The sequence below is a fragment of the Aptenodytes forsteri genome, unplaced genomic scaffold (genome assembly GCF_000699145.1).
Source record: "Aptenodytes forsteri isolate BGI_AS27 unplaced genomic scaffold, ASM69914v1 Scaffold241, whole genome shotgun sequence".
NCBI classification, from domain to species: domain Eukaryota; kingdom Metazoa; phylum Chordata; class Aves; order Sphenisciformes; family Spheniscidae; genus Aptenodytes; species Aptenodytes forsteri.
This window is the reverse complement of record NW_008795252.1, coordinates 3,645,000-3,670,178: the sequence shown is the minus strand read 5'-3', so window position 1 is coordinate 3,670,178 and position 25,179 is coordinate 3,645,000. Positions and strand designations below refer to the sequence as shown.

General features: G+C 39.7%; 1 protein-coding gene across 1 annotated transcript in view; it reads right to left on the bottom strand.

The window, feature by feature from the left end:
* Window positions 1-25,179, bottom strand: part of PTPRO (protein tyrosine phosphatase, receptor type O) — a 145,310-nt gene that overhangs the window by 66,414 nt on the left and 53,717 nt on the right. The window contains 2 exon segments of the mRNA XM_009278985.2: window positions 4,354-4,647; window positions 14,349-14,433. Coding sequence (XP_009277260.2) covers window positions 4,354-4,647; window positions 14,349-14,433 — 379 coding nt within the window.

The window sequence follows — 25,179 nt, the reverse complement described above, 5'->3', positions numbered from 1 at the left end:
ATATTTTTTGTAGAAGACACAGAGGCAGAACTCTCCCTAAAGGGAATATATTTTACAGTGATTTATGTAAGGAATCATCGGCTTTTGAAACAATGAGACATTTACCACTCAAAACTCCTAATCACAAGCTAAAATAGAAGTCAGGCAAAGCTGCTCTTAATTACCCTCAGAGATCCTGAGATCCTGATTTCTCCAATTCCCAGCAGAGAAACATTTTTCCTACAGCACACAATAGCTTTGCAATGTACTGCTTTCCCCATTCCTTCAAATGTACAAACATTTTTCCTTCACAACAAAAACTGACAGTGAATTTGAAAAAAAAAAAGGCTATATGGGTATGAGTCACCATGGGAAGAATAAGACAAGGCTTCAAGCTGGGAAAATGGAGAATGAGTGAGAATTTCAGTCACTGATTTTATATCCATGCTCTCTATTTCTCTCATAAACTACTTTAAAACCAATTAGTAATAAGGTGGAACTTTCTTTCAAATATTGCAAAACACTAATTAATTATATAAATTCTGGAGTTACTTCACTCCCATGGAAAAGCCAAAACTCCAAGAGCAGAAGAAAGCAGGTTTGAAATAATTGTGTTAGATACCAGAACTACTTCTAACCTTGTTCAGACTGACAACTGGAGGGAAGGTCATTTTGATAGGCACAACACAATTACACACAGAGGAGTCTGGCCAGGACAGCGAGAGTCACACACCTATTCTTGCGAAAACTATCACAGGGATCTTTAATAATAAGTGGTCAGTGGTTCAGTTTTTCCCTTTCAGTGAAGTACTGAGCCCAATTTGCTGAACACAGCTTTGCTACAGAATCAGAAGAAAAAGTGTTATTTTGTGCTCAAATTCTATTTTACAGGTTTCCTATCTAAGATTTGAATGCACCCTGTTCATCTCATCCTTCTAATGTCCCAGCTCAGGAAGCAATGCAGGGATGTGGGCTGTGCTCAAGCTGACAAAACCCTTGGGCTCTGAGAAGAAATATTGCAACAAATAGCTCATACTTTGCATTACAACAATCTGGACTACAGAAACTAAACAAGGAAACTCTATAGTTGGTGGTGTTTTGATTAACATGAGAAAGCCCTGAAATTATTCCAGTCAGAGACAAGCAGAAAATAAACCGTTCAGTCTTGTAGAGAAGGCCCAAATTAACAATAGAAGCCTCAAACGGTAGCATACATACATGCATATATGTATATTTATATAATGTTAAGATATTTTATATTTTTATATGTGCATATTTATGCACACATATTTATATGTATTTATATTTACACATATATAATTATATATGCATATATAATGTATAAAATATATTTTTTGTTAGCTTTTAAATCATCTTTCTCTTGAGGAATCTTTTTTCTGGACAGAAAAGCCTTCTCTGACTTAAGTGGGATGAAGTTTCAACCTATGAAGAGACGTACCTTTTTCTTGCCAATATGTTGAGAAGCAGCACATCGCTGAGGGATGTGAATAGGAAAAAGGAAATGTCATCAAGATATACCATCAGAAAGCAGAGGTCTTCCACGGCTCTCACTGAATTTCTAAGTAGGCAATCTCTTTGAATGACCTTGCTCTCCTTTTGACATGCACAATTTGGATACACACTGCTCTGTGTGAAACTCAGATCTCCAGCATATGGCCAAGATGAAAGACTACATCTTCCTGCACTGACTCCTTTGCAGACATCAGGAGATCCCAGAAAACTATTGTGAAATAGCGAAGTACAGCCTTGGGAATAACCACATTGGCACCACTGGCTATCCTGCTTGATTTATCTTGTGGCAGCCTAATGAATGGGGCCAATCTGCAACTGGTAAAGCTCTCCTGATACCAATGAAATTAGAGCAGGAATTAATTTGGTCCTGGAAGCTGGTTGCAACCTGCCATTTTTTCATGTGTAAGACATAGATGGAATAAATTAGATAGTTATATGACTTTGCATGGTTAAAATAAACTAAGGATCTTAAACAGGCAGAAAGAGCATATGGCATGAAGAAAAGTATGAATTTATCCTAATTATTGTCCGCCAAAAAAATCAAGTTAATTAATAGTCAGAAAATTATGTAAAACAGGCAGCAGACAATACCAATAAAAGGAAAAATTAAAAAAAGAAAATGAAAACCAATTATCATCTAATGCAGTTTTGCAGGAGAAGCCAATGGTCACTACATGAGTTTTAAGATCTCTTCCCAAAAGCACTGTACTGAAATAAACCTTAAAAAGCCCAGCCTGCTACACTGTCTTTTCATTCCAAATTTACTTTCATTCCTGTAGCCTTGTGCTCGAAAAGATGAGCTACGTTAGTAGCTGAGTCTGCTACATGAGAGCTAGCACTCATCAGTCTGCCTAACAGAAAATACTAGGAAGAAAACTGGGCCCTTCCCCTTGTGAAGCTCACAATTTACAGCATACTTCTAGTGCTCAGTACAGCATCCTTCAGCCCTGCCTGCAAAAATGCCCTTTCTTTTCCATGAACCAGGCTGTCTTTCTGTTGAGACAAAACCAGTGAAATTCGCTGTTCCCTTCTTGTTATACAAGTTCCTCGAGCAGCACTGGCCGACTGCAAAAATCACTGGTCCTTCCAAGGTCTGGGTGAGCAGCAGAGGCCACAGCAGGAAACCCTGAGATGCTGCCAGCACACCCGCATAAAACAGGTGGTGAAAAGGGGTGGGCTCCTTTCTGTTGGATCAAGCCCTGGAGGAGTGAGAGCGACGTGGGCTATGCCCCTCGGAGCCGTCAGCCTCATGCTCTTTCGGGAACACCTTGTAGAAACCCCCTGAGCCTGGGAAGTCTGAGGCTGGCTTTGATGGGCTGAGCGACGCTGGCTCCCTTCTTCCTTCAGAGATCCCCTGCACAGGAGTGTGTGCTCCATCTGCCATTTGGATCACACCTTCCCCTGCTACCAGTGACCCTTGTGGGCTCTGGAAATCAAACAGCAATGAGCCCTGCTGCACACCTGCAAGTGCAGCATTCAAAACCCACGGGAAATGCATAGTGAGGCAATTTTTTCAGTTGTATATAACACCTGATGCTTCCATTATTTTCTTTTCAGAAAACAAACAAACCATAAAATAGGAAATTGGATTAGAATTATTACTTTGTCTGCAAGGTTAAAGCAGTCAAAGAAAAGGAAATTCAGGCTGCTTATGAACCCTTAAATTGTCCGCTACACATAGATGTTCTTGCACATATGCCTTATGAAAGACTTGCATTACCCAACCCCATGATATTTTTCGCATGGGATCCTTCATGGTTATGCTCATCAGGGCACAAGTCGAGCACACAAGGGAAGGCTGAAGAATGTATGGATGATGCAAAATCTGGTTACTCCTAAGTTTCAAGCACCTCACTCGGTAACATATGAGGCTACTATAATATGCTTTGAACGTTATTACAGTAGATGGCATCCCTCACTGACAGAATAATATAAGTACAAAAAATCATAACCATTCCTCATCTGCAAGACAACTAAAACTGCCCGTAGATTCTAAGGTGCCATTTAGCAAAAAAAAAAAAAATCTGGAAATTGGTTTTGCCCCATCCAAATAATTTTTTGTCTGTCTTTTCTTGAATCTGTCTTTCAGATGAAGAAATCATTTTATATTCTACAAATTGTTTTCAGGTTGGCACATGGAAACAGTTCTGGAGCAACAGCAGAGCCAGAAATACGGTAGGGATCACACAGAAATCCGTGGTGCTTCGCATAATGACAGAGCAAACAAAATCACACCTCTCCCCCAGGATCAATGCACCTGGAGGTAGTAAGAGACAGACGACTACAAATATGGTCTCCATCACAAAAACCTTCAGCTGTACTGGCAGAAACACATGGTGACTACTACCTGCTTTCCAGGTTTAGTACTGATTCAATGTATTAGCAATCAAAGAACATTGTTATAGCATTTAAAACAGAATATACCTCACCATGTAACAGGAGTGCTTACACTGAAATGTCAGTCAACGCTTTTTATGCCTTTTACTAGATTTTTGGAACTCCTGGTTCAAAGGGTTTAGGATGAACATCTGTAAAGGAGGTTCATCCATCACTTATTTCAGTGTGTTAAACCTCTCCAGTCAAGTGTTCAGGAAGGGTCACCCAGGGGAAACCCACAGCTGTCCCTTTCTTCTTGCCCAGACCTTGTGTATTTTCACTCACAAGCCTTCTCAACACATATTCCTACTGTTCTCACAGAAGGATTCATCCTACACATTAAGGAGGACCTATTGAAAACAAAAAAACCCCGCCCAATCTTCTCCACAAGAAGAACTTCTGGGGAAAAAAACACACACACAAAGAGAAGAAACAGAAGAAAAAAAAGAATAAGGTGTTACTTACTGGTTAACACAGTGATTGATCTTGCTGACTTGGAAACCATATTTGAGTTCACTACCAACAGAGTTACTATGTAATATAGGCCATGGTATTTGGCATTAAAAACCACAGGGGCAGGTAAAGTGCTATTGAATTCTTCGAACTGGAAAAAGTAGTTCTTGGATTCTCCAGCTATCTTCACAACATATACAGAGGATGAGCTCACCACATCAGATGCTTCCAGGGAGACAATGATACAATTGTCTTCTCGGACAGTAACCTGGAAAGGTTCTGCATTCTACAAGACAAGAATAAAGACTTTGCTGAAGTAAAATCTATTATTTCACTTTTACCCATTTCCCTTGGTATTCATAGGATACTCAAGTTATATTTCCGATAAAATTACATTTCATATTCTGCAAGGCAGTTAACATCAAACCCTAGCAAGTTTTTCAGAATACAATTCACAGTCAGACAAAGTCCACAGGCATCTGATTATCAGGCTGATGTCTCTGCAGCGGAGGCTGGTTCCTGCCTTGTGCTTTCTGATGCTCTGGCTACTCCTTCCTTTACATCCCGAGGAACAAAGCCTCCGCCATTCTTTTCTGACAGAAGGTGGAGTAGAGCAGAAGGAGGATGAGATTAAAAAGGGTATCAGGGGCAAGAGGATTTCCAATAGAGCCACAAAGTGTAAGTCATTTAAATCCCAAAAAAGAGATGATTATACCAAGACTCTTTTATCTTGCAGAAACAGGATCATATATTCTTCAATGCAATATATTCTGAAAGCCTGCAACCGAAGAATAATTTTTGGCACTGACTAAGCTTTTCCAAATATGTCCGTTCCAGCAAGTACCAGGTGATAAGCAGCTCTCAGCACTACGTCCATGGCTTTGGTTGGCACTTTTCATTTCCTAAGCTACACCATTTCATTTTCAATATTTCTTTTATTAGTAGTAGAGAGAAAGAAGCAATTTAACCTTGTTTTCATATATCATGAGCATGTTAAGTCATTGCCAGCTGAAAACACTTTCCTTTTTATTAATTGCAAACCAGCTGTCAGCAAGAAGCACTTGTTCTCTACAGGAATTTCGAAACAGATTCATGGTAATTAATGAGAAGGAAAAGTTCAAGCTTTAACTGAGAGTTGCCTTTTTGTTTATTAGGCCATGCTGCTGCTTAGAATTTTTCTACCCCCAGTGAAAACTGTAATACCTGATATTTTCAATTCCCAACTCCGTGGCATCTTTTTCTCCTTCATACTTCACAGGCTGAGAGCTCTATTTGGAAGGCAGGGTGGGCAACCATGGCTAGTTTGCAACTTACTCATTCAGTCAAGTTGTTCCTGTACCAAAGAGCTAGACACCTCCTTCAGAGAGTAATTCTAGCAGCTTGGCTACCTCCTGTCTTCTTGTAGTTTTGTTTAGTGGGGATTCTTCCATGAGAATAATCTTTTTTGGATTTATGCTGCAGGAGCCAGGCTCCCTATTTGGAATTCACACATATGGTGTTGCCAACTCCTGACATTCAAAAAACCCCCAAAAAATAACCCAAGAACAAAGAATTGGTTCTAGGACTGTAAGATTTTAAATAACAGTAGTTTGCCTTTACGTATATTTATGCTTTAATCATTGAGCTTTGAGATTTCACAGTGTGCCTAAGGTCATATCACCCTATAGGCAAAACTATAGGCTTGAGAAGAAAGGATGTAAGCAAACCCACTCATCTGGCCCAACATGAGAACAAGGTAACAAATGTATAATAAGTCCGGCCCAAATAGGATAACCAGTCTAGACAGCTTCAAGCCTGAGGTTAAAAATAGAGGCAATGCAACTTCAGCTGCTGATTTGAGGTTTCCTTTGATTAGTCTTTTAAAAAATGACTTTTAAGTTGCTAAAAATGATATAAGCCAATGTTATCAATGGATGAATACTTTGGTGTGGAATTCTGGGTAATTTTTCACAGATGGCAGAGCGATTGCTCCAAAAGGTTTACAATGTAAGACTACAATTATGCAAAAGCTTCCATGTGTTTTCCTTAGCCTCAGCTGACTTCAACAGGCTTACCCTTCAGTAGATCAAAATACCACATTTCAAGTGTTTGTGTTTTGCCTTAAATCCTGATCCAGCATTTGGATCCACACAGATTCAAACCTTTAACAGGGGATTATGTTTATATCTGGTCAAAAACAAGTAGAGGTTCTCTTATCCTTCTTCCTCTCCATTCTCCCTGCACTAAGAAAATGTGGAATGATTCCTATTTCAGCTCTCCTGACGTGGGAAGACAGAAGAAAGAAGGCACCCACAGACTGGCTTTCCAGAAGCATGTGCACCATTGTATCACAGAAAGCATGGTTGTCTTCCAAGGCCAAACAAGGAAAGACAGACCTGATTCAGCAAGGTTATTTCTACATATTAAGCTTGAAGTGCATGTATAATCCCACAGAAGTCAGCGGGTTCTGACCTTCCACAGACTTGCATTTGAATGCTTCAGTAGAGGAAAGAGAACAGTGTTATCTCTAAAATTACTCTAGCCTTCCCTCGGCTTTGCCGCTGAATTGCGTGGTACTAACTCAACGTGCCTACCTTGCTATGAAGAGACAGACAAAAGAGACCAGCAAATTTATATGTGCCAACAAACACTTCAAAGCAAGTTCCATGTGTTTGGTGGTATTATAAATAATTTGTGATGTTAATCAAGTACAGCTGGAAATTAAGCATATAATTGCAGAGTTATAGACATCCCCAGGATATAATTAGATGCTTTCAGACTGCTCATATGGGGTGTGATTTTATTCTTTGATTCTTCCATAGGTATTGTATTAACCATGTTGAAGACTGTACTTTTATTTTTTCTCTTGCAATGTTTTCTTGAATTCACAGCAAGTACCATTCAATGAACCTTCTTTGATAGCTCTCACACAACTAGCATAACATGCCTCTGCTAGCTAAATACACAGAAACCTCACAGATGTATGCTATTGTTACCTATGGCAACACCTGACTGGGGAAAATAACTTTTTTTGAGTCCTTTATCTCCTAAGCATGTGGGGATTGGGAAATGATAGCCTCCCTCCTTTGTGTGCCTGTGTCCAGATGCTTTTGAACCTCTGCTGCCATGATGCACAGGCATTTTTTGAGTGACATCTCTTCAGTAGCGGTGTGGCTTATCCACCCCACGCCAGTGCCCACCTGCATGTATCCCTCCCTTGAGTGGTACCTATTCTTTTCAGTGATTATGTGGCCCTCTTCCACACACCTGTGTATGCCCAGGCTTTTAAACTGCTGCATGCACAGGACACATGGTTTGTGGGAGGCATCTGTTGTTTATTATCCATTGGCTCATGAAATAATTTTTATCCTTTCATTTCAGCTCTAAGGTTTGGTTTCTAGAATGAAGTGGCAGATAAGGGATGAATAAAAAGGCTCGGCAATTAACATGCCGTAAGATGAGATCACTTATCTCCTTTGGGAAATGGATTTCACTTTGGCAGTGTTTTAAAAGAACAGACCATTCTGGGCATCCTGTTCTTCATGTTGTATGAGACTGAGGGTTACCAGCCAGGACCGGGCTTGTGATTTTGGGAAGAAGGCTAGGGACAAACCTGAGTATTTTTTCTAAGCACCGCTGGAAGTGACAAACATGCCCCACTTAACTAGAGTGTAAAGCCAGTGTGTCTTAGGACTGACAGCATCAGTATGGTAAATACACATTTCATTACTTCTGGTCAGCTACCTCCAGGATTTAATTTGCTGGTGTCACAGCTTGAGCGGCTGTTTCATGCCTGTGGGGAAATTTGGCAAGGCTTGTGCATTCAGAACCAAATGATTAGCTCCAACTTCCTTCCTAGTTTATTATTACAAGCTCGTGCCACACTAAAGCACTTAGAAAAAAAAAAGGGGGGGGGGGGGGGGAGAAAACCCACAATGTGATGCCTGTTCACAGTCATTTCCAGCACAGGGATGAGTCATGCTAGTGGAATTTCCAGCCAATAACCAGGTCCCAATTAAAATAAAAAGGAGGGGGAGGCAAGGAGATATACAACATGTCAAATAAACAATATTCAAAGAGTAATAGGAAAATAAATGGTGTGCAGCAGAGCTCAGAGTTCTTTTTTCAGAATTCTATATCCTCAGTTTATTCCCTTAAAACAGTATGAGTTTTACACATGAGGAAGAGATCAAAGTTGCAAACCAGCTACTAATTGTATGTACTTTAGCTTTTGAACGTCTCACTCTGAAACACATTGAGCCAGGGCCCAGTTATCAAAGTGCACGTAGTTACATGTTGTGCTGACTTTAGGAGGAGCTGTGGATGCTCATCAGCTCTGTAAAATTAAAGTACTGGTAACTGCATCATGTTATCTAATGCTAGACAAGTGGAACTAAGACCCTGAACAAATCTGACTTCTGTCAGCTCTTATAGAGTAAATCCTGAAGTATCACAGAGTTTTTGAAGTGGGCATCTAAAATCCCAAAGCAGGAGTAAATTTTAAAGCTATGAGGATCTACTTCTTAGGGCAAAAGTACCTTTATGATCACCTACTGCATAATGGTGGTCAAGAATAACATCAATGTAAGTACTACAAGACAGTACTGAACACTATATCCAGACCTCTTGGATGAAATACTGGCTATTTTTGTGAGTGATTCTACTATACTCAGATATATTTTGTTCCAGTGGCCAATGTTAATTTCATTCTAAATCACACGATGACTCATTCTCACCAAGATTCATCTTATTTAATTTTAGGGACTTAAATGTAATGACTGAGAGCCAGGATGACCTTTTCAGACAGAGTACCTGTGGATTAATATGAGATCTGAATTACTTTTGAAAATGCCCTGAACAGCCAAAGGGTCTGTGCTCCCAGCTCGGCAAAATTCCTGCAGTCCTCTGTCACCGGGTGCAGTGAGTCCAAGCCTTATAACAAAGATAGGATTGGGATCCAGATTTCAGGATCTTTGCCTCTGCTGTAGTCTTGCAGTGCTACCTCCACAGAAAGCACATAAGAAATTTCATAAAATAAATTGTATTGCAAAACATGCATAAAAGTCACATCACAGTATTTTTGCACCAGCTTCCTAATGTATGTTTTTCCTCTGATGGTGACAAATGATACTGAATAACAATTACAATAAAAATGGTAAACATTCATTTTATTCAGAAATTGGAATCTTATCTCCAATAAATGTACTATGCACTTGTTGGAAATTTATTGTTTCATGTGAGTCACTGTGCAGGGAACAGAGTCAAATTCTGGCCTTTTTAAACTGTTTCAGTAATTTACTCTGTTTTATAAAATTCTCTCTTTCTCTGTGTGGGCTAGAGACTTCACAATTTTGGGATGATCCCAGCCACCTTCCAATCCTTTATAGCTGGAAAAAAGAGAGGTCCCTAAAACTCTTTACTTTACATGACCCTTCAGGTTTCCACCTTGCTTCCATCATTACTGCATCATCTGGCTCAGCCCAATACCATACCTGTCTTATTTTCACAGGTCCCTGCTCATACTCTTCACAGAGTATTTTCTGCTAAATGTTGCAACATCAAACCTTACACTGTTTATGTTCCACATCCAGGCTCTTTACTCTTGTTTCAAAGGCTCTCAATAAAAAACATTTCATATGACTGAAACTGATACGGTTTCACAAAAAGATACAAGCAGTCTCAGAAAAAGCAGTTCTCATAGCCATGACCTGAGAAAGATCCTCTCTGAGCATAGATGAGGACTGGGTGGAAACTGCCCCACACCGAGGCTTCTTTGGAATTGTTAGCTATTGTTATTAGATCCTATAGTTTTAACAAAAAAGGCAAAGTCATCCTTATAGAATTTACGGAGGAAAGTACATCCTGAGCTTTCCACACGTTCCAGTGAATTCTGGAGCAGGCACAGACTTGACGAGTGTTGACTGCGAGAGGAAAGGATTGTTTGAAATGGTCTTCAAGAGTGTGAACAAAAATGTTAAAGATTTGTAACAAAAATGTAAAGACTTCTTAAAAATAAAGATATTTATTCCTGGGGCTTTTGTTTTTATCTACACTTCTCCACAGGTTGTGCAGAGAACCTCCCTTAATAAATACTCTTTGGAAGAAATACTCCATGGGAGAAATGGAAACCCTTATCTTCAAGATTTTCCATACAAAAAGGAATATTTTAAGAAGTGAAAAGATAGCAAAAGCAGCAGTTCTCAATAATTTATGATGTTTGATTCAGGTTAACACACCATTTCTGGCATTCTGCTTTATGAATAGTGTCCTCAGCACTGTTGCTATTCTCAGTCTTAAAAAGCCTGTAATAGCAATCTGCTAGTCATATTTTATAAATAAGCTTCAGCATTTCTTTGCTCTGGGAGACAGTTTTAAAGGGACAGGTATTTTTTCCCTCTCTGCATACCGAGTCAGAATATAAGGTCATTTTTTAAGCAAACATCAATACAGTATGTACTCTCCATCACGTTTTGCTACGATTCTAAAGTTAATAATCTACTTTAGAGCCACTGGAAGGAAATCTTTCTTGACACTATCAACTGATATTACAATAGTATTAAGTAAATGCCAGAATGCTAAATATGTGAAAAAGAAATGTTTGCATTCAGTAAGGCTAATATCTTTTATGTATTGCCTTGTTAGCATATCCAATATTTAATAAATTATTGCTAAATATATACTTCTATCCCATCTTTCTAGTGTAAACTGGAGAGGGCAAAATCCAAGTACGATGATCCAGAGACCTTTATGTTGACAAAGTTTAAAACTAGGTTAGAACTTCATGGATTGCATTTCTCCCTATTATGGATCCTAACTGCACATATATAACCCAAATACGACAGGAATTTACTCTCGGGCAGATATAGTTTGCCTTCTCTCCACTCTAGATTTTTAGCTTCTCTCTAGTACTAAAATTATTTCAAAAAGGATAATTCTTCTGAAGGAAAATATGAATTTGGTCCCCTTCCCCAACCACTAACACTTGCATCTATCCACTCAGACCTTTCTGGAGCCTCTGCAATTAAAGTTCAGCCATCCCTTGTGGATGTACCCAAACACATACACATGCCAGATGAACCATGTGCTTTAATTAAAATGCGTCTTCCCTCTTGAGCCTGTATGTGAATAACAGAAAACAAAAAACAGCACAGGAAACATATTACATTGCGTCATTAATTCCCTTAACTCTGTCAAACTGGCCCTTGTAGTGATCTTCACCAATCAATACTTGTTCTCTGTCTTTGGGAGAACAGTTAAAGCAAATTTCTACCTGAACAAATGTAATATGATCGGAGTTGTACATAGGTCAGGTGGGAAGACCAGCTCATGTTAGGTGGCTCCTCTGTTAAACTCCAAAAAGAAGTTAGGGGGAAAGGAAAAGAAAGATTACTTTCTAGGAAAAGGAATTAATTGAACAGTATGCTCCACATACACATTATCCTAAAAATGTACATAGTCTCCGTCAATTGAGAGTAAGTGCTTTCACAGCACAGCGACCACAGGTCGAAACACATCCAAGTATACTTCAGTTCCCTCTCCATCACAGAGGAAAGAAGATGGAACAGATCACCCCAGGAATATGCTGAAGGAGAAGGCAGAGTGAGAAATTAATGTGGGTTTTGAAGAACTTGGATTATTAGAAAGAAATCTCTCTTTCCATGGTGTCAAACGATCTTTGAGGTATCTTACATTTCAAAGTGCCCTATGGGACATGAGAAGGAATATTGGAGGAGATGTGTTTTCTGGATGATGAAGGACAAATTCATTCATGCTGTTTAGTGCTTCAGCTCCAAAATTGTGGATTCACCTGTGCAAATGACAGGTCTGTAATATAAGCTTCTGATGCTGAAACAGCTTCTGAACAGCTACTAATGCTGAAAGGTGACATTTGAAAGTCGCACAGAAAATTCCTGATGTCCAACAGCACGTGAAGACTGATGTTGCACCATGAGAAAACTCTGACCATGGTGTGCTCCATTACGGCTGTGCAGCTGAGAGGAACTGGACTGGACTGGTGTCAGCTGAACTTTGTCTTACAAGCTCTGTGAGAGAGTATGACAGAGGGGTAGAGACTGAGCCTTATGGGTACTACAAAAGTGAAAATGCCTTCATTCTTAATTGATAGGGTGTATATATACCCTTTGTATGTGCACAAGTGAACTAGTTCTTAAAGACAGAATGCAATGCTTTGTTATTTGCATTATCTACAAAGAGCACAGCTGGGAGGAAGTTAGAGTTTTCGTTTATCTGAGAAACTGGAGACCAAGGTGGTTATCGGATTCATTTGAAATCACAAAGCAACTTAGTGGGAAATGGTGGAAGAGAACAAGACTTTCTGTTCCCCCCATGTTAATCTATAATGACAGGACAGACTAGACACCAATGAATGAACTTACAGATGGGGGCTATTCCAGGAGCCTAACTCCTTGTTCCGTAACTCTAAGTGATTTTAATGGGAATTAGGCACCAAAGTGCTCTTAAGTATTTTCAAAACCTCTATTTTTTCAAATATGTTCTGAGACTACTAGAGAGGTTTGGAAATTTGAAATAAGGGGCCATTAATAGAAAAAAATAATAATTTTCTGTTTCAAATCAGTTTTTCTGACATGAAGAATTCAGAAGCAGATGTGGGGTACGTTTTGCCCCCATCTAAGCTGCTGACTTCAGTTTGGTCTGGAGTTCACCTTAAACAAGTACTTGGTCTGCCTTATTGCCACTCATTTTTCTATCACTCCCTGCCCCTCATCCTCCCCAGAAAAAAAGCCCCAAACACCCACCACCCTTTCTTCAAAGGTCACAGGAGTCACGGCATGGTCAGGAAAAAAAGTCTAAATCCAGATCACCAGTCTTCCTATTCCATGCTCTAAATTACTTACTACCTTTCTGCCCAAAGCCATAACCATAGTGTGGCTATGGCTATCCCCTGAAAGATTGCCTAGTCAGGTTCAAGCGCAGGTTTATTTTGTTTTCAGATCCAAGTGGAACCTGATATTCTGCCCTTTGATTACCCTGTTGTGCTCACGTGTTCTCTAAATTGGCAAGAGCTGACCAAATAACCTGCTGAGATTTTCTCATGTTATTTACACATAGTGCCTGTGGCTGAATGTTTTCTTCCCTTGTTAAAGTATTTGCTGTGCAGGTTTTTGTGGGTTTGGTTGTTTTGCTTGGTGGCTTGGGGTTTTTTTGCTTTTTCCTAACCTGTGCTGAAAGAGAGGCAAGTGCCATCTCCCTGATTACAAGAGATGAGCTCTGTAATTCTCTGTACAGCACAGGGTTAATTGCAAATCCACACCAAACATCTCAGCTGTTGTTACAGCCTGATTTTCAATTCATTTCTAGTGTGGCTTTAGGGTCAGCTCAGCCATTTGTACTGATTTGATAAATTCCTACCCACAGAAGAGTTCTCCATCACACTACTGCTGGCAACGTGCTGCTCGGTAGTCATGAACACTATCAAACTCTCTAATGCCACAAAAACTCATAGCTTGTCACTGCCACCTTCCCCTGCAGGGCTAACTCCAGCAGGATTTATTTGTTCGTAGTGTATCAAGCATTTAGTTTTTAGTACAGCTGCTGCAGGTTGACTTGAAGGAAGTGAATAAGAGGAGCAAATACAAAGAGCTTAGGAAACGGAGTCAGGATCCTCAGCTGCAGGGGTAAAGTCCTTTCAGATGTAACACGTGCCACCCCAACTGCCCAGAGGAAGTGACCGGCCAGGGGAGAATGACTGCTGTTACCTTTCAGAGGGATGACAGTCCAGGTTACTGAGTGTTATATGGCTTTCGTGAAAGATGTAATTCTGCTACAATGTCCTCTCCTACCAGCTTAATGGCTTCGACTCGGAAAGCAGAATATTCTACAACTGTGTTTACCAGATCAGGAAAATAATAATTCCTTCTACTTCTACTCTGATACAGGGCCACCGCATTTATCCTTCATTGAGTTCCACTTGTGTGCTATCACAAGAACTTGCTTAAATATTCTGCACACCTCTGTGTGTATAACTAAAATACTGAATTTCCTGTTACCTTCAAAGTGAGGAGGCCTTAATGACATGTTGGTCAGAACTTTTATGCACTTGGTGTGAGATTCATCTGGCTTCGTTTTATCAAACTAAAAATTGGGCATACGGTCAAATTTCATCATCTAAGCTCCCTCTGTACTCTGTATGGAGAGATGGATCTGAAGAATTTGTTTTACCCACTTAATATTAAACAAACTGACTTCTGCAGATACTTTTCTCTCTCTGTGCACCTTCCTTTTAAACAGCAAGAGTCAGATGAGACCAGAAACATCAGCTGTGTATGGTATGAAGGCAGCTGCAACTCAGATTTGTACTGCCATTTTTATGTATTATGGCTCCTAATCTTTTTTGTCTAAGTTGATACTATAAGGTTTAAATTTTGTTTAGCTAGTCTCTTTTTCAGCTGTATAAAAGTACATGATGGCCATGACTGAGCAAGGCATATAACTTTAAGCATACAAAAGGTCCTACTCAGCAAAAGATGTAAGCAAGTTCATAAATCCTCTGCCTATGTGACAAAGGCTGGCCCTGTGTACAAGAATCAATCAGGAGATCAAGGTCTCTCTTCCTGAGTTGCCAAAGAGCAATAAACCTCTGAAACTTCCTTCTAATTTGTTTTGTGTCTTTTATGAAGTGAGGTTGCTAAAAAGTCATTCAAAGGGTAATAAAAGTCTTGGTTCATTAGGTGATGCTGAGAACCCTGTTCTGCAGGTTTGGTATTCTCTTCATACAAATTATTATTCCTTGCTGCTGTCACGTGGTTTTTACACTTGGCAGTTAATTCAGTGGCCAACAGGGATGCAGACAAACCTTTATAAATACATTCATCAGCCTAGTATCTTAGGCTGAGGTAGCTTGGCAGTGATAGTATGGAGAGCATACAGATTAAATTTCTAGCTGGTTTGGCAGTTACAAACCCTTAGAATGCAGAATTTATAGAATTAAACTTTAGCCATTAGCTTTCTTTTATATATTTCTTTTTTAATACCTGACAGAGCTTTTCCCCAGGCATGACAATGGCTAGCCAGGCAAGAGAAGGCTTAATACACTGAGAGATGAAAGTCAGCTGAGAAAAGGGTGTGTGGAAATCGTCAATGGGAAGTCTGTTCCCTAAAGTAGAGTTGACTGTAAAACAAAAATATATAATTTTAGAACACTGTTACCTCATTTTAACTCAGGATGCTAATCCTTTATTGTCTTTTCTGAAAAGGATGATTTTAAAAACAGCATGACCTTAAATGAGTCAACATGACCTTTCCCAGACATACCCCACAGTAAATATTTACTGAGCTTTATTTCATAGGCATTAACTCATTGGTAATATGAAAAGCTTTCAGGTCACCAGACAATGCAATATATTATCATTGTTGTATTATGTATTATTATACAATAATATTATCAATGTGACATATAAAAATATGCACTGTTTAAAAGTGGTAATGATTTTCTTTCCTGGTTAATGTCTAGATATGAATTCACCATGTACTGGTTTATGTCATTGCTTCTTCCGTTTTATGAATTATTTTTGTCACCAGTGAAAGGGAAGGATGGAGATGATGACATGGATTTTTTTGCCTTTTCTTTAGTTCACAGCAAGTGGTACTTCCAAACATAAGCACCGGTCATTTTGCGTTACACTAATCCAGGCAAAAAATATTTTAGTCTAGTTGGCTGGCAGCCATTTGCCAGTCTCAGTATGGTCATTTCTCAATAACTGCAATGCAAATATACAAATCTCTCTTATCTCATCAATTCCTGCACTCAAAATTCAAGCCATAAATAATTGCCTAAGCTTTTGCCCAACTCTTTGATTGAACCAAAACATTTTTCATGATCCTCCTGTGAGCACACCTGCCTGTACTTCAGAACACCAAAATTCGGGTTCTTCTTTTTCCACATATGTGACCAAGAAAAGTCACTAAGATCAGTTTTGTAAATGTGTATAGGTGTCTTACAATGCAGATAAGTATCTACAAGATCTTTAAAAAAATCGGGGCTGGGCACCAAGTTTTTTTTTAAAAGTCAAGTGTGCACCTTTAAATCTCTCCACTTGCAGAGCATGGTCCTTTATGTACGCTTACATACACAACCTACCCATCAGAAAGATGCAAGAACTTGCACACTGGCAGCACTGAGCCCCCATGGCAATGGGAGCTGTTTGGTCACCAAGCTAAATGAGTGGCTTCTGTTAGTTATTTATAGCTTTTTAAAATTTTAAATACATTCTTGACTTATTCTCTGCCAGGTCCTTACTGATACCTTTCCGTTTTTTCCTCCACTTCCACTCCAGTGTGCCCATACAGCAATGAAACCCCTTTACTATCAACAGCAGACTACATTTTGTTTCTCAGCTCAGGTTTATTCCTGATGTAATTTTTGCCACCTAACTCAGGCGCCAGGAGAGTCAGTGGACAGAAGTATGCTCCTGACCAAGCTGTTTCCCATCAGTCTTTAGAAATTTAAAGCAGCAGAGAAGGGAAAAGGTTTGGTGTTTGGTTGGGGGGTTTTGTGGCTAAATTACAATAGGTTATATTAAGTATTGCAGCTCCAGGCATGTTCTTGTGATGGTTCTCAAGTGATACCGAGAGCGCTGAGAGCACACTCAGTGTTGTCATCGTGTTTTCTTCAGAGGAGAAACTCATCACCCAACAGCACTGTGAGCTCCCTACATCTCACAGCACCAAAAGTCATTTGCAAGCAACAGCTTCTCCACAGCTTAATGAAACACCAGCAGTAACAGGCTGGGTGCATACTCTGAGTTCGCTTCAAGCACCATCATTGGTTTAAATTACCCCAAAGATCTGGATCATAAACACAATCAGTTACCACAGCTCAGCCTATAAGCAAAGATGTATTTATCTATGGTAACCAAACTGGCCATGCTCTGCTTATCCCTGCTGTTGCAAATACATTTCTTAGTATGTGTGTGAAAAAGTGAACATTCATACTTGCATTGAGTATTTGCAAGTTTATGAATAAACTATAATCTATTTGACGGTATTCTTCTTTCTCATCTTGTTAGCCCTATAAGCTCTTCATTCAGTTCTCACACTTTGCATACCAAAAAGACAGCAAGAGAAGAACATCAATGTCCTTATAAAGACACACACAAGTGCAGAAAGTCTGCATAAATAGGAAAGACTAGACCCAAATACTAGAGACCATGCTCCAAAGAGCAGGAATGTCTTCGTATCGGCCACAGTAAAAACAGAAGCTGGAGAAATGTTGGGGTTTTTTTTTTTTCCTGTTTGTCTCTACTTGAAAGGGGGAAAAAAAGACATGCATGAGTGATGGTAATGGAAGACCCATCTGTGTCCAATTCACTGGAAAAACAGTACAAGGACATATCATCCTTATGAAATAATTTGTCCTGCATCCCTTGAGCCACATGAAAGTCCCGTTATGTACAAAGTAACACGTGCAGAGGAATACAGATTTGGGAGATCTTTTATTCTCTCAAAATACACTGCCTCAGTGTAACTCGTCTTCACCTCTGTCATAAAAACAGGCTTCTTTCCGAGTGCTTCATACTGTCATAATGTGTGACTTTTTTGATTAACCTAGAATAGATTTGAAAGTGCACAGCAGTGACGAGGAGTTATTCACGATTAGGGCTCTTGCTGTGAAACAAAACTGACACGTGCTTCTGAAACATATAGCAATTAGCAAGTGTGAAATCAAAAAAAATCACACCACACCAATTGTTACCAAGGCACGCAGAAGCAAAAATAAAATGAGAGCGCTACATCTTTATAGTCCTGGACAGCTTTGCAATTCAGTGATCTTTATGAGCACATAACAATTTCATTCCCTAGGATGAGGCTCTGTGCCTCACACTGGTACATCTGAGCTCCTCAGAATTTTCCCCTTCACACCACTATGAGACACAAGGTGCTATTATCCCAGACTCTTTCCCCATTGCTAGCTCCCTAACCTGACAAGAAGTTTGTGGAGGGACAGAAGATTTTGAGATCTAAAGAAAGATTCAAGATCATATCTGTTTCACTTAATAATCAAAGTTTTCTCCTTTTGCAGCTCTGAGAAATAAAATGAGGTCCAGTATTGTGCCTGGTGCAGAACAGTGCATTGGAGCCTGTTCAGCCCATGAGCCATTGTGTTACCTGTAAGTTTTAAGGGCTAACAGAGCAAATCCTTCTTCCATATCAAATTAAATAATAACAAAAGAAAAAATTGTACTTCCTACAATAATTGGGCCCCATTCTTGGTTGAAATCTCTGCTACAATCATATTACAAATAATTCCAAATGACACAAAACCACGTCTCTGCCAGCAAAAAGCAGTCTGCATCTACACATTGTAAGGCAGAATTTGGAAAGTAAAGACCATACTGTTTTATTAAGCTGTCCTAGAAAAGCCAGTAGCTATCATTCAGATGCAGGTCAGAAAAAACCTGTTGTCCAATCTGGCATGAATGTAGCTTGAAATAAATGCATACAATTCTCATCATCACCTGCTACAGCACAGTTTGATAACTGTAGATGTGAGGATGGAAGGAAACAAAGCCACCTTTTCCATTCAAATGTGAATCCAATCTGTTCCCCTTGGGTGCCAGTCTGCCAAGTTAATGGCAAGATCATCTGTCCTTATTTCACCCCAGGGAAGCTGTGATCTCAACACGTGGTCTCAGAAGTGCGCCATCCCTCGCTGTGGCTAACCCCAACATTACTCTGATCTGCCTTCATGGCTAGGCAAAGTACTGGCAGTGTATTCTGCACTAAGTGAAAAGCACTCTGAGATTTTTCAAAGGTATTTACAGATCCAGTATATATATTTCTGCTTTTGAAAATCCCACTGGCACCAATTTGTACCTTCACAGACCTAAAAATCTGGCCTTTATGAGTTCCAATGGGCCAAAGCATGATTCCTGAAGTACTAGGCTAACTCACTGATGTTAGCAGTTGGTTTATATTTGTTGAGAGAACTCAAGTATTTTACCTGAAGCTGAAAAACTTGTCCATTGTTTTATTCAAACTTATGTTTTGAAAAATTAAGAACGTATTTGATATCCACATCTTATTTGGTGGGTTTTGTTTTGTTTCATTTTAAGTATTTCATGTTAGCTGTTCCAAGAAATTCCAGCATGCTTTTGCAAAAGCAGCTCAGCATGAGGATCTAGGGAGAAAGACCAAGAGCACAGATAGAATAATGATTATAATTCAAACAAAACTCCTGAAAGGGCAGAAGAAATTACAACTGTGATAACTAATTGATTCTACATACACAAAAAATGATAAGAAGGATTTTGCCCTGGTAAGACAGAATTTTTTTAAGAGGGATTTAATTAAATACCTCTCAGATATTTTTCTCTTTTTTTTTTTCTTTGAGATTTTAACTGTCAGACAGCATATCCAAAAGAAAAATGATCCCATCCAGGAAGTAATTATCTGCATTAAGTGTGCTGTTTGATTTCTTTCTTGCTACAGTGATCTCTGGCAGAAGGAGGAAGCAAGGAAGTTCGGGGAAGGAGGAAAAAAAAAGATTCAGTAATTTGAGAAGTTAAAGACATTTTTCTGTGTCTCAATTAACAGAAGGAGGGCTTGTTCTGCTGTGGGAGCAGCACAAGGTTCATAAAAGCAAGGACTATTTTAGTGACTGTGTGTCATGTTAGAAACTGGAGAAACATAAGGGGCTTGACACAGCATTATTTGCCTTGAATAATAACCCCCTAGAGCCACTGCTAGTCAGAACTGTTATTACACGTTGGGTGATCAAATTCGGGGGCTCCATCCACACAGCACAGTCAGCTCTGGGCACGGGCAGATGTTGAAGCTCTCGTTATCTTGGCTTTGCTTTTTCCCAGTTCGGCTGGCTGCCCTGGGCTGCCACACAAGGACAGATGCACAGCAGAAGTCATTCAGGCTCTTCCCTTCTCCGCTGGCTCCAGGTCAAGACTACAGCTATTCACTACAGAAATTTGTTTAAGTTTTCAAGGTGGATGTATTGCTCATACTCTTAGAGCCCTGTTTATAAATGTTTTATTACCTCTGACTTTGGTTTATCCCAGCTCCTGTTATCCTAGATAATTAAGAGTTGAATTGAACACTTAATATTTAAAATGTGTTTCCTGCATGTTTTGATGATGTCAGCTTACTTATTGAATCCCTTCACTGGTTATCCCACACAGACTAATCTTTTGTCCTTTTCCCCGAAGACTTTTGCAGCCATTATTTGATGCTAGTCTTTCCATACTGTTACCTGCCTTTTGTTCTGCCAGTAACAGCAGACACAAGTCTGCTATATACACAAGTACCTATTTCTGCTGCCTTCCTTACTGCTCCTTGTACATGACACTGTCTTGCCATAAATAAGCAAGAATGCCTACTTTTTATAGAGGTTTGTAATAAATCTCAACAGCTTCTGTAACTTGCTTCATATATTTAGAAAATATATATTTAGAAAATATATAAATAGGAAACAAATTTCATATAAAACTTGCATGTGATTTGCTCCCACATTCCTCACCTTTAAAATAAAATTTAAAAAACAGTAGATTAGAAAGTGTTTTGTATCTCTGACTGATTTATCTGTGTGTTGTATTCTGCAGTTTCTCTCTCCTTCTTCTGTATCCCTTTTTTTCTTGCTCCTGACTGATGTGGATTGATGCTGCTCCTTTGGAGACCAAGCTGGTTACCTCATCCAGTGGTGACAGCAACCAGCCCAATGGGTTTCCAGTCCTAACAGGAGCTCTCACTGCTTCTTCAGTCTGCATTGCAGGCATCGAGCACAGCTATGGGATAATGAATCTATTTTAATTTTCATTGCTTTGCTCCCCAAGAGGATAAGGGGTTTGTATCTCCTCTCTTCTGTGCAGAAGCATGTCATCCTTACTTCAGGTCAAGGTCTTGCGTGTTAACACGACAACCCCACAAATACTTTTTTTTAAAAGCTTTCAGTTGTGAAACTATTTTCTAATGTCAGCAATGGTGGCACAGAAAATCCTTCTGCTAAGTCTCCACTTACTCTGTGCACAGAAACTGTGCTTTTTGACAAGAGACCAAAAAAAGTCAGCCTGAAATAATCACATATTCCTCTATGCATGATCGCTGCAGTGACTAATCCCAATTTGCTGCCTTAACTCCCTGCTTCTGTCTCCCGCCCTTTCAGAAGGCAGCAAGCCCGCCCAGTACTGAGAACAAATGAGAGTGGAGAAGAAAAGGCAATTTGTACTCATGTTCTCTCCCCCACTGCGCTTCCTCCCACTCCGAATTCAGTAGCAAAGGAGTATGTTTTGGTTGACTATTTGAGCCTAAATTCCCAGCTATTACATTAACGAATAGTAATGAAAGAATATTTCTTGGTTAATTATGTGGCTCTACTGTTGCTATTGCAGCTGAATGGGGAAGACTAGAGAAAATCTGCATGGTTTATGGTACAAATGTAACATGGGAAGTGCCAAAGCCACAGACTTCTTGGATCTTCACTCAGTTTTCCAAGAAGTTTGGGAGCATTTCAGTCTTGTAACCTTCTTGCCACCCTGAGGGAAAGGATCCCAAACTCAAGTTCAGGTCTAGACAATTTAAATTGAAGAGTTGATTAAAGCTGATGTCAAGATTGGAAAATACTCTGTATTTCTGTGATATGATATCTTTCACCGGAGAATTTCAAAGCACTTTTCTAATACATGTTAATGAGACCTCACAAGAATGCTATAAATACAATATCATGTGTATATGACTCATACGGCTTATTAATTTTACATCACCTACACCGCTGTTTGAACAAGAGTGACAGAGCAGCATTCAGGCAAATTGCTCTGTGAGAACTTAGCCAAAATAGCAATACCTTCTTCTTCAGGGGTCAATCCACCTCAAGGCTGGCTCTAGTTAGAGAGATTCAGGCTGAGAGATATGTTCTCTGCTTACCACAACCCTCCTATTGCATGATTGCCCTGCAAAGCAACAACAATATAGCTCTCTTGCCAAAAATATTGAGCGTTCATCTAACAAGAAAACAAATTCTGAAGCAATGTATAGCAGCTTCTATGCTAAACGTACCATACTATGCCAATGGTCTATAGCAGTCTATTCCTTCTCTTACAGGAAGAGAAGGAATTTTGCTGGGGGGTGGATATGGATACAAAAGGTATAGATCCTCTGTGGGACTTAATTTTAATTATAAAGCTGGAGAAAAAGCAATATATAATCTCTTAAATTTACCTATGCCCTTAACTAAAAGACATTTTTACTTAGCTTAATTAACTATTAATACCGAGTTCCTGAAAAGCCCTTAGTAATTTCAAAGTGTTCACTCTACTCCTGTGGCAATTACCCATTTAAGAAGTTCTACAGACAGAGTAATAACCAAGACACATGGAGGATTTGTTTGCATGGTACTTTACAGGAACTGTGAGCCAGACAGACACTATTTAAATGAGATAAATAAAATGCTAGTGTCATACACATTGATGAGAGGTCAAATATATTAGCATGGGGTTAGTGCTAGCATAGCTTCCTGTTAGCTTAGAGGATGGGTAGGTGAGCTAATGCCTGTCTGTAAATATCATAAGTTAAATGAATGGTTAAAGGCCCCACAGAGGGTAAATAATAAAGCCAAAATCACAGTAACTAGATTTCTTTAGCCGTCTCAGCGGAATCAAGAAAGTTGGATCAAGCCACCCATTTCATAGTGATTTCTTTCTTTCCTGCATACAGGATGACTGACGTGGTGGAATTCAGCCAAAACAGGGAAGGCAAATTTTGCTGCAACATTCACAGAGGCGAGAGCACTGAGACAGGATGGAAGGAAAGGAGAAATCCCCAGTAACTGCACTGCTTTCCCAAAGCAAAGAAAAGAGGAGGAAGAGGAGAGGAAGATGCTTCCTATCATCAAAATGGGAGGAAGGACAGAGAGAGTAGCTTTCTCGGCTTCAGCTGAACCCCAGGAGTTTCAGCTCCTAACTGGATATCAGTAGGATAAGAACACAAACTTGTAAATTAATTGTTTCCCTTTTATGTTTTGGTGGCTCAATGTTGTTAATACTAATTAAAGCTTTCTAATCTATGAAATTAGTGGCTAATAAAGATCAGTGAGAATGCCACTCTTCCCACACTGAAACCCATATTTGCCTCTTGTCTTTGTGAATGGCTCCTCTCTAAACCTAAAAATAAACAACTCTGAACTTCTCAATATTCACATCTGAGAGCAGATTCTGTGGCTGAATCTACCTCTGAACTCTAAGCCATCCATAATCACTACAAGTTTCGTTGTGTAAGGTGCTACGATTGCTAAGAATTCAAGTCTGCAAATTTTGATTTAAATGGAAAAATATCTACTCTCTGCCTTTGACAATTCAAAAAACACACCAAAGTTTAAACCAAGTTGAGTGATGCATTTAAGCCTTTCCTGTAGTAATTAAAGACTGAATTAAAAACTTTGCCATTTAAAATGTTTCTATCTTAGTCTGGTCTGCTGTATTGTAAATGCTCTGCATGGATGCATTCTGTTTCTGTGTCAGTACAAAAATGATCTGACATCCCCAAAAATTTCAGCCGAAACAATGGGGAAGACATCAGAAAATTCAAGCGCATCTGCTTGCATGTTGCAGCAACACAGCACAGCCCTCCCCCTATTAGCCATTGACTTGCTAAGGACGATTAATCCATGAAAAGCTAAGAAAAAAATTGATGACAAAGCGTGTGTGATCACTGAGAGACAACCTGAGAGTAACCACTGTGCACTGGGACTGGTCAATCATGGAGTGTCTGGGAGACAGTTGCTTCTACAGGCTGAAACGGTTCTTGAAAGGATTTATCTCTATTTGCAGTAGGGTACAATTTGGAAAAAGCAGTGCTCTTGTGAAAGACCTGATGGAGTTAGAATTGGAATAGCCCCTCTTCTCAAGAGTTAATAACTTTCTGGGGGAAAGAAATTATCTTAGGACCCTACTGTATTTCAGAGGAGGAAAGAAAAAGACAGTTCTGGGTTAAGGAGATGGGGAAAGGAGGTGGAGAAGTCTCACGTGGTAGGAACAATAACTTACTCCTTTGACCTGCAGAAGGTTGGGTGAAGCTGTGCAGGGGTTTGCCAAATGAGTCTAGTGGCGTTTCTGAACTTAAGGCTCCCATTTTCAAGACCAGAGGCTCCAAATTTGGTCCTTTCTGTTCATGACATCTGCAAGGGAGTTGTATTATTTATATGTATTTTAAATTAGCTGGTGACCTGAGCTGTATCTATTATAGTCCAAATGCAGTTTGAATATCATTCATTATATAAATGAGGTTTGAACTGAACATAACTGTTTACTCAGAAGACATCCATTTAGTGAGTTGGCATTTCTTCATTACCCAAAATATACGATAATTGTCCATGTAATTCCTTCAGCAAGTTAATTGCACACAGTCCTGCTCCTCGATGGAAATTATCTGTCAGCCTCACATAATTATTATGCATCAGCCTCAGTAATATTCATTCATTCATGCTATTGCATACATAGGATTTTATCGAAACTGGGCTTAATTCATAGTAAGGTGAGCGTCTTTTTAAAAAACAACTACAATGAGGTTCAATGAGGTTTTTACAACCGAACTAACTAAAAACATGACTCCTGATCCAATGAATGAAGTGCTACCACGGCGTGTGATGGGGCGCTCAGTACGCAAGAGGGAGGAAAACCCTTGAGTGGGGAGCCCCAAGACTGGGGATGGATCGATGGGCCCAGGCCAATTGTATGAGATTCAAGAAGGCCAAGTGCCAGGTCCTGCACTTCGGCCACAACAACCCCATGCAGCGCTACAGGCTTGGGGAAGAGTGGCTGGAAAGCTGCCTGGAGGAAAAGGACCTGGGGGTGCTGGTTGACAGCCGGCTGAACATGAGCC